Source organism: Zingiber officinale, chromosome 11A (assembly GCF_018446385.1).
Source record: "Zingiber officinale cultivar Zhangliang chromosome 11A, Zo_v1.1, whole genome shotgun sequence".
NCBI lineage: Eukaryota > Viridiplantae > Streptophyta > Magnoliopsida > Zingiberales > Zingiberaceae > Zingiber > Zingiber officinale.
In genome coordinates, this window is record NC_056006.1 from 8484893 (window position 1) to 8500956 (window position 16064).

At 35.8% G+C, this 16064-nt stretch overlaps 1 protein-coding gene across 2 annotated transcripts; it reads left to right on the forward strand.

Moving 5' to 3' along the window:
* Nucleotides 1-577: 577 nt before the first annotated feature.
* Nucleotides 578-16022, forward strand: LOC122031799 (general transcription and DNA repair factor IIH subunit TFB1-1-like). 2 transcript variants are annotated; one of them, XR_006125868.1, is made up of 20 exons: nucleotides 578-870; nucleotides 1321-1399; nucleotides 1524-1588; nucleotides 1729-1792; nucleotides 2705-2858; nucleotides 3349-3424; nucleotides 3523-3618; nucleotides 3848-3892; nucleotides 4133-4189; nucleotides 4352-4507; nucleotides 4641-4706; nucleotides 5174-5297; nucleotides 6517-6573; nucleotides 6666-6790; nucleotides 6865-7050; nucleotides 7776-7921; nucleotides 8129-8206; nucleotides 13809-13856; nucleotides 14280-14345; nucleotides 15637-16022. XR_006125868.1 is itself a non-coding variant. In XM_042590949.1 (20 exons), exons 1-20 carry the CDS (start codon nucleotides 796-798, stop codon nucleotides 15724-15726), a joined length of 1821 nt encoding a protein of 606 aa, XP_042446883.1. In that variant the 5' UTR covers nucleotides 578-795; the 3' UTR covers nucleotides 15727-16022. The 2 variants fall into 2 exon arrangements, 1 of the variants encoding a protein (XP_042446883.1); XM_042590949.1 differs by having other exon boundaries at nucleotides 7808-7921.
* Nucleotides 16023-16064: the final 42 nt, after the last annotated feature.

Genomic DNA, 16064 nt, shown 5'->3' on the forward strand with positions numbered 1-16064 from the left:
GAAGGGAATGGAAGTGAAGAATGGAAATGAGATTGAAAGTTAGTGTTTGATTTGAAATATTGATGATGGATCCTACGGATTCAAACCCTAAATATAGGATTAAGCCATTACCAAGTAAAATGGGGAGAATGGAAATCGTAAGTCCCACGGATTCAAAACTCCTCATTCCTATTCTTAACTTAAATGAATCTCATTCATATTTCTATTCTCTTCCACAAATCAAACACCCCCTTAGTTCATTCCGTCCTAGACCTACATCCCGTGCGGATTATATAATTAAAGTTCACTATTAAATCAATTGATAAAATTTTAAGTCAGTTCATTTAAATTGGACTGAATTATTTGGAGCATGTCAATCCGTTCCGATGGCCCAATCTAAATTGGGCTCTACGGATCATCGGTTTCTTTCCATTTCAATTGCTCGTCATTCGAAGATTGGGTTGGGTGCCATTAGCCCAACCCAACCCAACCCAACGCTCATCGACTAAAGCATGGACCGGCCCATCCAAGTAGACCAGCCACGTCACGCCCTTCTGCAATTTCAGCTCCAGTTCGAACGCTTATATAAACCGACCCACAGCGTCTCTCATTCCTTTATTCGCTGATCGCGAGGGCGGAGCGATCTTCCCCTCCTTCTCCCTCCTGCCGCAGATTCCTCCTTCTCGACCCTTTGCTTTCCGATCGGAATCCTAAATACTCGCTCTCCGGCCTCTCAATCGCCCGCTGACGCCGTCATCGCCGCGGACGCTGCAACTGTTGCCCTAATTTTCGCCGCTCACCTCGATCTACTTACCAATGGCGGTGATCACTATGCTCGCCAAGTATAAGACGACTGTCAAGGAGCCCGGGATTCCCGGGGTGCTCAAGATGGTGATTCCCCCGGCTTTATTCAACTTTTTTTTTTGTCAGAAGCTACTTTTAGGTTAGAATAGCGTGGATATTCATTCGGTTGCAGTAGATAATTCACTTTTTAGCCAAATGTTTCTAGGCATGATGGTTCTTCATTTCGGCCTACTTCTTGTGTAATTAGTTAGTAGCTGTCCTATATGTTTGCGGCAAATCCAAACAATTGCAGTTTACCACATAGCATCCATCTTTCATTCTCTGGAGAAAGATTATGAGCCAGCGGAAGCTTATGAACTTTCCTTCATTGCCAAATAACTAATGTTAAACCTGCTGTTGTTGGTCAATCTCTTTCCCTATATGTAGTAGATAGTGGTTCTGATTTTACTTCTGATGATCTTAATGAAGATTATTTAGTGTCGGAATGTCTCATGTTATCTCTGATGGTAATGATCAATATCATTCCATGTCTTTTAGATGGAAGATGTATTTTCTTTTACTCCAAATGATCCGAGGTCAGCAAAGAAGCTTAAAGTAGATTTTAGAAACATTAAAGGTAAGGTAGCTTTTCTCATTTTTGCACCCCTCTAGATTTGCTTGCCCTACAATTTTCATGAAAGAAAGTTGTTTTTGATTTTTTGGTTTTTGTCTTGCATCATGTGTTGTCATGTGATTTATAGGTCATAAATTCAGTAAAGATGGTTCAAAGCAGGCATTGTTGAACCTTACGCAAGATCCAGAAAAGGTGTTTTATGATTCATATTTATACCTAATCTAAACATTTCCTGATAATTTTAGTATACAGGAAAAGAGCTAGTGTTTGCTATCAAAATAATGTGCTGCTATATCAATTTCCATATTCTCCTTGTATCCTCACTATTTCAGGGTGGAGGCTACATTTTTGAGTTCAATAATTTTGCGGATCGCAATGTTTGTCGAGATTTTGTAGGTAAAATCTAGTTTCTTTGACTTATTCTTTGGCTTGGAAAAAATTGTATAAGTTTTATTAAATAAAAATTGTCTTATATACAAAATAATGTATTTAATTGTGTATTTGTTTTGTCTTTAAAGATTGTAAAATTGGTTTATTATCTTATGTTATTAATTCAGAGAAAGTATTCATTTTTTTTGGATTTTGTATCAAATCTCTAGTTGATATACAACTATAGTTTTTGTGGATGTAAACTTTCTTCCTGCACCATTTCTATCGACCAATGTATAGTATCACATGAGAATACGTGTTCCGTATGGGTTCTCACTCTTAAAGATCCCACTTGCTGCACATGAACCATAACAAATGTCAGCACAATTATCTATACATACAACAACAACAACCAAGCCATAAAAAAAAGCTAACTCCAAACATTGCATGAACTGTACATGTCACATGCATTTTACAAATAAGTAACTCCAATGCCACTTATATCATCCCTATAGGAAGGCACATGTCCTTGCAAACCATGGACATCAATCCACTAATCCTAGCAACTAGACAATTTGCATTCGTCGAAATGCCACATGAACATTGTAGCGAGCACCAGAAATGCCTATATTGAATATTGCAATGGAGTTTAAATGGCATGTTTAAAGATCATAAAAGTAAGCTGCAGCTGCAGGTTCTGTCAGATGGAAATTGTCTCTGGGATGAATGAATTGTCAGTGGTTAAAATATTACCTATGGAGTTGAGTCAGGAAAATATCCATGTAGCCTACTCCAAATAGTTTGATTAAATGTGTTTCTTTTTTAGGACATGAGGTTCTATATGTGCTACCTCAACAACCATGAAAATGCAGTGTGTTGATAAGTTTAATATTTGAACATTTCTGTTGGCTTGTAAAATAACTGGTTACCCCTTAACAGGGAAAGTTTTAGGGAAGTTTCAGACTTTGACAACGGAACAAACTGACCAGCCATCATCTGGGAAAGTTACTGCATCTGAGAAAGCTACTGCATCAATCGAACAACTTAGCACTAAAGAGATGGAGCACAGAATGAAGTTGTTGCGAGAAGATAGGTAATATTTATGTTTTGGTCTAACTATTCAATCTTTCCAGTCTCTTTTTCTCAATCTTCTTATGGAGGTAGAAAGTATTTGGTTCTCATGATTTTTTTTTCATTGACCATTAGATTAAAGTATTCTTCTAAGTCTTATATCCTCAAATGTTATCTCAATTTGTCATTGGTTGCTTTCAAACAATCTGCTAGGTTAGAAAATATTTATTTTTACTAATGTAGTTGATTTATGTTCATCTGCCTCTCTTTGATGTTATTGAAGTGTGAATATGCTGAATTTTATGGCTGTTTCTCACTCCTGTTGCTGTTGGTATTAAATTTTACATTAAATGTGTTGACTCACTAGTCCTTGTACTTATGCTAATTAAAATCTGGAACAATGAAAATGCTCTGCTGGTGTTGGAACCTATCTATTCTATTTTCCTATATAGATATATATGTATATATGTTGCAATACCTGATCTACACATGCTAACTTGTGCATTCTGCAGTGAATTGCAAAAATTGCACAAAGAACTTGTCTTTGGCAATGTGCTGACAGAATCTGAATTTTGGGCCACGAGGAAGGTGGGTAAACTATTTTAAACTATTGGGAATCCATTAGTTAAATATTTTGTCTTGCTTCAGATGATATTGAAATGTTCTCTTGGCCTTATCTGATGCAGGCTCTACTTGATGATGATTCTGATAGAACATTAAAGCAGCGGACAGGCTTCAAAAGTGCAATGCTTGCAGATGTAAGACCATCAACTGATGGCCAGGTAGTATAAGACTCTCTTTGAGTCATTAATTTTTTTTGTATTTTCTTTTAGTTTCAATGACCTCCTTTACTGCTTTCAAGCCATGGATGCCCCAGCCATTTGGGATTGGCTACATGGATCTTGTCCTTCCACGAGCTTCTGTTAAAAAATTGTTTTTCTTCTTTAATTATTCATTGTAAAAGATTCTATTGATTTACTTTAATTCCTCTTTTGTTGATATTCTTGGCAGACCAATAAAGTTACATTCAGTCTGACGCCGGAGATAATTCATCAGGTAAATACATTTTTTAATGGAATTATTTAATAGATGGAAAAAGGTGGTAGAGATTTGTTTTTAGCTGTTTATGTTTATGAGAGGAACTTCTATTTATTGTTGACTGGATAGGGAATAAGGTAATAGATTGAGTGGATGGGCAACTAAGTAGTATGTTTAGTGTAAAGAAGATGGTTAGTCTTCTTTTATTGCTACCATGCTTTTCGGACTAATGGACTCAGACTTCTTTTTATTTCACAGATTTTTTCTGAAAAACCTGCTGTTCATCGGGCATTTTTGAATTTTGTTCCAGTCAAGGTACCATGATATTTTGTTGTCAGACCTTTATACCCTTCAGAGACTCTTTTTGTTTGTCAGATCTCCTTTCATGGCTTTAAATATCTCAAGCATGGATAATGTTGTGCTTTTCCCTTTGATACTATAGCAGTGCATGTTAACTCATTTCTTTGGGAGTTCTAGATGACAGAAAAGGATTTTTGGACAAAATATTGTAGAGCTGAGTATCTCCACAGGACAAAAAATTCTGTGGCTGCAGCAGCAGAGGCAGCTGAAGATGAAGAACTTGCTGTTTTTTTGAAGCATGATGACATACTGGCAAATGAAGCCCGGCGAAAGGTACTACTTACTGGGCTGATTTAGACATCAGCCTACTACATTTCTCTCAGATAATTTTGTAACTGCATAGGTTGTTAAGATTTGCGAACTATGGATGCTGCAGTTTTGTGAGTAACAGTCTATTGTAATGCAGATCAGACGGGTTGATCCAACCGTAGACATGGTAGCTGATTTTAGTGATGACTACATTCATCTTTCTGTACGTATGAGATACTTGCCTTTTCTCCTTCTGTAGAATTTCTTGTTGGGTTGATTTCCATGTTGGTTCCATCGGGTTAAAACTAGCAGCCAATGATAAACTGGAAAGTTTGCATTAATGTGATGATTGGGAGCAAGTCTGCTGACTAACGAGCATGATGAGCCAGTTTGCATACCCAATTCCACTTTCTATTGGTTTTGGATTACCTGCCCTAGTTATTTTTTTCGCATGATCAGGAATTTCCTTTCTGTTATAGTAATTGAAATTTAGATGTTTACTAGAATTTTTTTTCCCAATTGTTTTCTTTGTTATTCTTGTTATTTGGTTGAGTTAATTGTTTCCTGGATCTTAATTACACTTGATAGTAAATAATAATAATTAGTGTCCTTGAATAATTTTGCACTCATTACAAGTATATTGAATCACTTTATTTGCCAAACTGTAGTTTGCTTTTTGTTAATTTACAGGTTCATGGAATTCTTCGAGATGGCAACAAGGAGACTATTGACAGCGAGAATGATTTTGCTAAGAGGACTCTTGCACATGATGTTAACCGTCATGCAACGGTTGTTCTTGAAGGGAGGGCATTAGGTGAGACAAACTATTCATATAATTTAAACATAATCCTAGTTATCTCATGTATGGTTGGCAAACTCAGCCTAACCCAACATGGATCGACAGAGTCAGCTCAGAATAGGCAGAAACCAATCCAATTTTGGCCAAAAAATTGGGCAATGCTATTGATCTTTGGATGTATGCAAGAATCCGGGAAAGAAAAATAAAATTGGGAATCCAATTGATTTTGGGAAAATTCAGATATAATTATGAATATTGAAGGAGCCAACTCTTTTCTCCAAATGGGCTTTTTATCGTTGCAAACACTGGGAGAAAAAGAAAAATAAAGTCATCTTGGATTCAAATACCTCATAACTGTGTGTTTGTAGAAAGAAGAGGAACAGGCCTTTGCTCAGAAGGAAAAAGAATTGGTGCCTTGAAGTTGAGGGATGTTAAATCCGAAAGAAGATGAGGAATGGAGTGTCCCTGCACCAAGTTTGTTTATTAATTGGAAATTTGCACAGTTTCTAATATACGAAACAATTTAATGTGTTTAATTGGTTTTATGGCAAATGAGGAAGAGAAAGCATCATTCTAACAATATCAATTAGTTATATTCTGGATTCTTAATTATCACCTTGTATTTTATTCATACAATTTTAGTTTGTTATATTAATTGATTAATTAATGTAATTCATTTTACTAATCCTTTACAAGACATTTATAATTGTCAAATGTAATTAATTATGTGTAAGTATGTTAATTGAATCTGAATTTTCAGCATGTTAGTGTTTTTAGTTAAGATATTGTTTGATATTTCTTTTTTTTCTTTATTAATTATATAACACTATAACTTATAATTAAAGAATGTACTAAATCTAATTACTAAAAATATTATCAATAATAAGATTTTTGTGTTATTAACATATGAATAATCAGATTAGGTGTGGGGAAAATGTGATTATTGAGGCAGATGGATTGAAGGTGGATGGGAATGTCATAGTTAGAGGGAGAGGGTGATAAGAATGTGTCAAAGTGAAAAACATTGGCTATAACTCTGGGATTTTTGCAATCTTTCTTACCTCCAAGGAGGTCTAGGGTAGTCAACATCAACTCTAGTCTAGCTGTGATTCCACAGGGTAATATGGTTGATATTCAATATTTCCTGTTAGTTTTTCCTCCCTAAGTGCAGTATTAAGCCAACGAGGTCCGCTCTGATACAATCTTCACCATCACTTTTGCTTTGTGGATATAGATATTGAGTTAGGAGACACACGGGCTGTAGCTGAAGCACTTGCAAGGTCTAAAGAGGGTTAGCACCACATTCTTCATTATTAATATGTCCCCTCCATATGTTTATCAACTTTACATAATTTTATGTTTGTTTATGATTGCTTCAAGCAGCCTCATCTGTTGACACATCCGATGAGAATGCTAATCTAGACAGGCAGGAAAGGGTAGTTCGAATGACTGAGATTGAAGATCTTCAGGCTTCCCATAGCCTTCCATATGCATCACTTTGCATCAAGGTGTATTTTTCTTGTGTGAATCATGAAATCTTTGTTATGATAACACGAGCGGATAATAATGCTTGTTGTTTCAGGATCCACGAGAGTATTTTGATTTTCAACAAGTAAATGCACTAAAGGCTTTAGGTGGCACTGGTTCTAGAACAATAGATTACAGCATAAATTCTGAGGATGCATATTATTATCTACTGCAACAGATCTCTGAGGTGAAGTTGCAAGGTGTACATAATCCAGTTGTTCAATCTGACACTGCTCTTAAGGTAGATTTCTTCAAACTGAGAGCTAACTTTTCTCCTAACTATTTGGTTCTATTTCTGGATTATTTCTCTATATCTTATCATGCATATCTACTTTTTTCATTCATTTTATTTTTTCAGATTGCTTTGCTAGCATGTCCTCCAAGTGCGTTGAATTTTTTAATTCGTTACATGTGTTTTGCTTGAGAACTGGGAGCAAATTTAAGGTGTTATATTGGCAAAGTTTCTGGGAGCCTTGGTGCAACGGTAAAGTTGTTGCCGTGTGACCTAGAGGTCACGGTTTGAGTCTCAAAAATAACTTCTTGCAAAGAAGAGTAAGGTTGTGTACAATAGAGATCCTTTTCCGGACCTCGTATTGGCGGGAGCTTCGTTTTCTATATTGGCAAAGTTTCTCTATTTCCTTTTACTCATGTCCTTTTTCCTTCCTAAGCTTTGGCAATTATCAAATATTGCTTGTCGCAATATCATTCCTGATCAATTTCCTTTTGCTTCCTTTTGTTTCAATTCTCTCCATTTTTTATTGGTCCTTATACTTGCATCCTTTCCTGTTCCTCTTGTAGATCTGGTGATGATACTAATATAACCTCTTGCAAGGGTTGGATCTTCCCTAACCATAAACAGAAATTCAATAATATTATGTTTGATGTTGACCTTTGTTTTAGAGAAATGCTTTAGTCTGTATCATTTAAATTTACTTGTTCATAAATTATGACTATTGTATGGAGCAGGAAAACCTAACTCACTCACTGGTATGAGCTAGGTTCTTACTGGGCTTACACAGCAGATTTCGAGTACCAGATATAATCTTGGAAAGAATCCACAGGAGAGCGTCCTTGATAGATTTCCTAAAAGGACCAAGGATGAAATTATGCTTGTGAGTTTCCCTTGGAACTTTAAGCTTGCATGAAGATTTGAGCAGCTGTTGCATTCAAATTTCCTATTTGCTTGATCATGCATTGTGTTAGTTCTCCAATTATGTAGGATATTGCATATACTTCTGTGCTGCAAATTTTGCAATTCAAAGGTTTTATGCTCTTGTCATTTAGAGAAGAATTCTTACACCTTGCTTTTTTTTTTTCAGCATTGGATGTCAATTCAGGAGTTACTTCGACACTTTTGGTCATCTTATCCAATCACAACTGCCTACCTATATAATAAAGTAATATCTCATTTCCTGGTACTTTTTTTTTATCACCTACCAGTTTTGTTACCGTGTTTAATTAATCGGAGTTCTAGGCTCGTTGCTCAACATTTGAAACCAAGAATTTTGTTTTTTCAAAAATAGTAAGGCCAAGAACTCTATGATACATATATACATAATGTGCATTGATGGTTGAATATTATAAGATAATTTCAACAATTTTGCATGAAATTTTAAGGTGATGTATGGATTGTGAATCAATACAAGACTTAGATGATGAAGATTAACACGAACAATATAGGCAGCCAAATATGTGGTGTAAGAATGCCTTTTTTTGTATATATTTAACATAGTACAACCCTACATTATATATACAAAGTTTTTTTTCCATTTGTATCCACAATCCTAGCCATTATTAGTAGACACACCATAAGGAATAAAATATCAATCAAATATTCTTATATTAATTGAATATATTATTTCCTTTTCTACACTCCCATTCAAGTTGGAGCAAAAATATCTATCATGTTCAACTTGCAAATGAAATCTTCGAACTTGGGTCTAAAATGACTCTTTGTTAAGGCATTGACAATCTGTTGTTAAGATGTAACAAAGGACATACAAATTATTCCTCCTTCGAGCTTTTCTTTGATGAAATGCTTGTCAACTTCTATATGCTTTGTACGATCATGTTGTACTGGATTATTCACAATGCTAATTGCTATTTATTAATTTAACTTCAACTCTTCAAGAACTAGCTTTGCCATAGTAACTCACATACACCATTTGCCATAGCTCTGAGCTTAGCTTCTGCACTACTATGAGCCACAACAGATTGTTTTTTACTTCTCCATGACACAAGATTACCCCATAGAAAAGTACAATACCCTGAATTAGACCTCCTGTCAGAAATAGAACCTGCCCAATCTGCATCTATATATGCCTCTATGCTCTATGCTCTATGCTCTATGCTTCTGTGGTTGTTCTTTCGGAACCAATAAACCTTTTCCTGGAGAGCTCTTTAAATATCTCAAAATCTTGTAGACAACATCCATGTGTTCCTCGTGCGGTGAATGCATAAATTGACTAATCACATTGACAGCAAAAGTAATATCAGGTCTTGTATGAGAAAGGTATATAAGTTTACCTACAAGACATTGATATCTTTCTTTCTCGACGTTGGCTCCTTTAAATATTTCATTTAGCTTTTGATTTGGGTCCATGGGTATCACTGGGCTGCATCCACTCATTCTTGTTTCCTTTAGTAGGTCTAGAACATATTTTCTTTGGGATACATAAATTCCCTTTCTTGATCTAACAACTTCCATCCCTAGGAAATATCTCAAGAGTCCCAAATCTTTTTTCTCAAATTTCAAGGCAAGGCAACCTTTCAAATGGGTTATTTAATCTTCATCATTTCCTGTGAAAATTATGTCATCAAGATACACAATCAAGATTGCCATCTTACCTTCTCTAGTATGCTTCACAAACATTGTATGGTCGGATTGCCCTTGAATATAACCTTGTTTCTTTATAGATTTCGAGAATTTTTCAAATTAAATTCGTGGTGACTCTTTTTAATCCATAAAAAGACTTCTTTAATCTGCAAATATTTCCCCCCACATTGTTTTTCAAAGCTTGGAGGTGAATCCATGAACACTTCCTCCAATTCTCCATTCAGGAATGCATTTTTTTACATCCATCTGATATAGGGGCCAATCAAGATTTGCAAGCAAGGAAAGTAGTATTCTGACGGTATTCAATTTTGTGACTGGCGTAAAGTTTTCCGGGTAGTCAATTCCATATGTTTGTGTAAAACCTTTAGCTACAAGTCTTGCTTTAAAACATTCTAACAATCCATCTGAATTAAGTTTCATAGTAAATATCCATTTGCATCCCACTGTACGTTTTCCCTCTGGTAAGGGCCTTATTTTCCATGTTCCACTTTTGTTAAGTGCATTCATCTCCTTAAAGATAGCTTTCTTCCATTCTGGAACATTTAGAGCCTCCTCTATAGTCTTAGGAACATCCACACTTTGTAATTGAGAGATAAAACGTGAATACGATGTAGATAAATTTTTATAAGACACGTGATTTGAGAGTGGGTGTTGAGTGCAAGTTCTAACACCTTTTCTAAGTACAATAGGAAGTTCTAATGACATAGAGGAGTCGAGTACGATACCTAGATTTAGATTCAAATGAGTCTAGACATCACTCCTTTTGTAAACTTGCCCAAACGACTTATCATCATCAACTCATGCTCAAGTATCAAGATTCTGCTCTGACACTACCCGAGGCGTATCAATTTTGGTACTAATTTCAGAATTTGAATTTCCTTCTACATTCTTTGATTCTAAATCAAACAACGAGTCTTCCAACTTACTCTCCCCTAAAGAGGAGTGCTGAAAAAAATTTTAGATTCAAAGAATATAACATCCATAGACACAACTTACTCTCCCCTGAAGAGGAGTGCTGAAAAAAATTTTAGATTCAAAGAATATAACATCCATAGACACAAAAAGGTTTTGGAATGGGGTTCAAAACATTTATACCCCTTCTGGGTAGGGAAATATCCTAGAAACACATATTTGACAGCACGAGGGTCTAGTTTATCATGGTTATGATGATGCACATGGACAAAGGCTACACAACCAAACACTTTGAGAGGTAAATCAGAATATAAGTGAGACATGGGAAAATAATTTTTAAAAATAGTTAAGGGTGATTCAAAGTTCAACACTCTTGAAGGTATTCTATTAATCAAATATGTAGCACTGAGAATAGCCGCCGCCTGAACATGAGTGACCTAACTACTTCTAGGAGGTGTTTATTCTTCTTTTCTATTATCCGTTTATTCTTCTTTTCTATTATCCCATTCTGTGTGGTGTTGAGTGCAACTACTGTGATAAATTATACCTTGTTGTTGAAAAAATTGACCTAGAATTTTATTAAAATATTCTGTCCTGTTATCACTTCTGAACACTTGAATTTTCTCAGGAAATTGTGTTTCAATCATCATGAATTTTTTTTTAAAAAATTTGTCCAGTTTCTGATTTATCAACAAGTAAATACACCCAAGTGTGATCATCAATAAAAGTGATAAACCATTGTTTTTTTGAAAGAGTTGCTGTTTTGAATGGTCCCCACACATCATTAAGGGCAAAAGGTTTCGATGATTGATATAGATGAATAGGAAAAGTTGCATGATGATGCTTTGCCAACTGACAAATATCACATTGAAAATCAGAAAGGTTTGTATTGTCAAATAACTTCGGAAACAAATGTTTCAAATAATAAAAATTCAGGTGTCCTAATCTACGATGCCACATAATTATATCATCGCTACTGGAATTAGAGTTTGATATGACGTTGGATTGCTGGGCTTGTCTACATAAGTGACTTCTTTCCTCAAAGTAATAAAGGCCTCCACGCTCTTTAGCACTGCCAATCGTTCTCCCCGAGTCAAAATTCTGAAGCACACAAGAATTTGAGGAAAACTTAACTATACACTTTAAATCACGAGTTAATTTGCTATAGAAATCAAATTACAAGAAAGATTTGGAACATGTAAAATATTTTGGAGAGTCAAGGTTTGGGAGATGACAATAGACCCTTTTCCAGCAATAGCAGATAAAGAACCATCGGCTATTTTAATTTTTTGATTTCCAGCACTAGGGATATAGGAATGGAACAATCTGGAGGATCCCATCATGTGATCAGTGGCACCTGAATCTACTATCCAAGGACATATAGATATGGTTGAAGCATTGAAAACAACAGATTGCAAGTAAGTACCTTTCTATGCCAGTGAACAAGATGGAGTAGATTGTGAAAAAGGTATGGATTGAAAAAGCTTACAGTTGTTCTATTTGTTCCATACTGAAAGAGGTTGTCCCTGAGGATTTTTCAGCTATGTTTTATTCTTCCTGTCCAGATTGATAAGCCCTTCAGCCTCCACTTTCTTTTTATTTGAAAGATTTTGGTTTCCAGTTAGGTGGCTTGCCATGTAAGTCCCAACATGTTTTTGCCGTATGCCAGGGCTTTTTACAGTGTTCACACAATTTCTGCCTTTCTTGGCTGTCGGTTTAGCGGTGCAGTAAAATTTTTTTGCTTAACAGGGCTGAGTTTCCTGGAATAGGTGGTGCCTTCTCACTCAGCATGATTTTCCTCCTGCCTTCTTCCCTCCTTACTTCAGCGAACATTTCACTTAATGATGGCAAAGGATTTCTGCCCAGAATTGTTCCCCCAACTTCATTCAATTCGCGATTAAGCCCCGCTAAAAACACATAAACTTGGTCACTTTTCATACGCTTGTGATACTTCAAGCTATCATTTTTGCACTCCCATTTATTATCATAGCACAAGCCCAGCTCTTACCACAGCCCTTTCATTTCATTATAGTACTCTATGACAGTTTTTTCTCCTTGTCTAGACTGCCTGAGTCTAGTCTTTAAATCAAATATCTGGGATGAGTTCTCTAAATCGGAGTAAGTCTCACAAACAGCCTCCCATACCTCTTTTGCAGTGGGTAGGAATAAATATGTCCTTCCAATTGAAGGTTCCATTGGGTTGACGAGCCACGCGATTACCATGGAGTTCTCATATTTCCAGCCTTTTCACTTTGGATCGTCTTGTTTGGCTCTGCGATTTCTCTTGTCAGGTAACCCAAACGTCCTTTTCCGTCGATAACAAGCTTGATTGACCGAACCCACTCCAAGTAATTTTTACCATTCAATTTGTGGATGGTCGATTGAATTGAGGAGCTTTCGAATCCAGCAATATTTGTAGGAAATATGTTTGGTGTTAGAGCACCTTTCGCACCATCACTCTTGCCTGAAGACATTGTACTTTGTTCCTCGAACTTCGATTTGGATATGCTCGTCTCCTTGTTCCCGTTTAATTTTTAGTGGGTTTGCAGAAGCCTAGGCTCTGATACCATGAAGAATAACACGAACAATATAGGCAGCCAAATATATGGTGTAAGAATACCTTTTTTTTTTGTATATATTTAACATGGTACAACCCTACACTATATATACAAAGTTTATTTCCATTTGTATCCACAATCCTAGCCATAATTAATAGACACACCATAAGGAATAAAATATCAATCAAATATTCTTATATTAATTGAATATATTATTTCCTTTTCTACAGATGATCTTTGTATAATGGTAGCTCAGTTGTGTTGTACTAATTCATGCACTCGATGGTTTCTATTATTTTTGCTGCTCCAAACTAAGAACATCTCTCGCTGTTCTTTTATGAAGATTTATTTGATATAGTTAGCTATTATTGTCTTTCTTAATCAAGGCAGCTACAAACTTCCAATCATCTCATGTTTAATTTTTCTGTATAAGTTGTCTTCTTTTGGCGGCTCTGATTGTTTAAGCAGCTGCATTTTAGGTATTCCCTTGAGCATGATAATTCTATGGAGAAAATCTTGTTACCAAATTCACATGGAACACCTACTTGCTCACGGCTTCTTTGTATATTATAATTCTGTTTCATATGTTTATTTCCATTACTTTTAAAGTTTAGGATCCATCTTATTTACCTCCTTGTTGATCCTATTCAAAAATTACAAATTCTTCACTATCTGAAACAATATTTGAATCAGGTTCTTAGGCTAAAGAGTGCTATGGCTGATATCTATCAGAAGCTCAAGGTATAATGTCCTTTTTCATCTATTAATACATCTTTTAAATAGGAGTTTGTATGGGTAGGTTCTCTATATTCATGCGTATAGGAAGAGAAATACAGATTAACTGAAAATGTTTACTTTTTTCTGCACGACTTTGCTAAAATCTCAATTTACTTGTTTCTTTGAGATCTGCGGTGAGGGTTAGAAGAAAAGAATTCTGCATAATTTATACTCAATTTTAGCAAACTATGTTAGCAAAATTGAGGCAACTTTCAGAGGCCCTTTTTTTTGGCCAATCTTTTAACATTTGGGAGGAATTTTCATCTGAGATTTTAGATCTTTGATATCATCTTTGAATTTTGGGATATTGATTTTATTTCCTTTTTCTTTTTTATATGGTATCTTAAAGCTATCTGCACTTAATATTTCATTTCTCTGCATTTCCAGGCCATAAAGGACGTGCAGTCAGATTTCCGGCATCAAATCTCTCTTCTTATTCAGCCCATGCTTCAGGTACATCAGTCCATAGCTGCCTAGTCTCATACAGTAGCTGGATCTTAATAAACAAAAGTATATGCTTTTTAGAATTGCTCTTGATCTTAGAATTAACTTTCATATATTTTTAAAGATTAGGAATATTTTGACAATAAGTTAATGGCAAACTCTCTTTATTCCAAGTAATTCAGTTTAGAAAAGAAAAACAAACAATTCTAATTATTAGGAATATTTCCCATTTTCATTGCTTCATGATTGCTATAAGGTTAAGGGGATTACTGAGAACATTTGTATAACTGTTTGGCTGCAATATCATCAATCCCAGCTTCCATAGTCAATTTGTTTGTTCATTTTTTTCTTACATTAGCACCAAAAATGTCTTATTCAATTTAGAATGAATATGAGCATAGTAACTCAAGTAGTTTGTAGAAACTTTCATCAAGAGCGACAAGTAAATCTTTTTCTTAAAAAGAATTAGATATAAAATTACACTGGCCTAAAATAGCATATTCGCAGAAAAAAAAAAGAAGATAAAAACCATATCACATGCCTAAGCATCAAGAGAGATTTTAGGTTCTGATTATTTCATTTCTGCATTTTTTAATTTTTTCTGGAAAACATCCTTTCTCTTTCGTTTTTTTATTATTTTTTTTTCACAAATTGGCTAGAAAAAGTATATATGCAAATGAAATTATGTGGGAAATCTCCTAGTCCACATTTTTTGGACCAGGGGATGAACCACATGGAATTGTGGTCGGATCGTGACGGCGATCCAATCACAATTGATTGTGATCCCTCCTTGGGTTCACCGTTTCCCTAGGTTATAGTTTGGGTCGAGACAGGTGGCCGGAGGCCACCTCCACTTGGCGATCAACAACCTGGTCACTTGCCCACTACCGGCGGCTTTCGGGCGGTCTCCGGTCACCTGTCCCGACCCAAACTATAACCTGGGGGACGTTGAATTCAGGGAGGGATCGTAATCAATTGTGGCTGGATTGCCACCACGATCCGATCGTAATTCCATGTGATCCATCCCTTGCTCCACAAAAATATGGACCAGGAGATCTGGTCTCAAATTATGTAGGCTTGCACTCTGCTAAATCTCTCGATCATTTGGTCATTGTAACCAGTTTGACAAAGATAATAACCAGTATTCATTTCCAGATTACATGTTTGATGTTACCTTAGAGCCTTTCCTCATTCAAGATCGATGCTGTTAATTTTATCCCATCTCTCTGCCTAATCAGCTTATCGTTTCAGTTTCAAATATCAGTGTTTACACCCTTATCCTCGCTTTCCATCATTCTAGGCTCTGGATGCCGCGTTTGCTCATTACGATGCAGAAGAACATAAGCATTCAGCAAAAAATGGAGCCAAACCGAATGGTTTTGTTCAGTAACAATGTTTTTTTATTTTCATCTGTACATTTAATTAAATTTTGATATAAACATATTCTTGGAGCAACTTTAAACCGAAGAGAGGAGAGAAGACTTCACATCGACAGTTATGCTTCAAATGTTTATGGCACTTCCTGCATCCACGGTAATCCGGTGAATTTTTGAATCTGTTGGATCACTTGCCGCTTGATTGGTTTTCGGCCATCATATTCTTTCTAGTTCCACATTGTGCATGCTGCTACATGTAACCCATGTATCAAGATTATGACAAGGAAACAGTTGTGACTCTTAATATGCTGACAGTTTGTCGCCTTTCCCCATGTATTCTTAGTTCATCGAT

What these genes read in the sequence shown, in the direction of transcription:
- LOC122031799 (XM_042590949.1), top strand. Translation starts at nt 796, where the DNA reads ATGGCGGTGATCACTATGCTCGCCAAGTATAAGACGACTGTCAAGGAG. An exon ending in TTACGCAAGATCCAGAAAAG is followed by an intron (nt 1,589 to 1,728) that starts GTGTTTTATGAT and finishes TCACTATTTCAG; the next exon opens with GGTGGAGGCTACATTTTTGA. An exon ending in CCAAGGATGAAATTATGCTT is followed by an intron (nt 7,922 to 8,128) that starts GTGAGTTTCCCT and finishes TTTTTTTTTCAG; the next exon opens with CATTGGATGTCAATTCAGGA.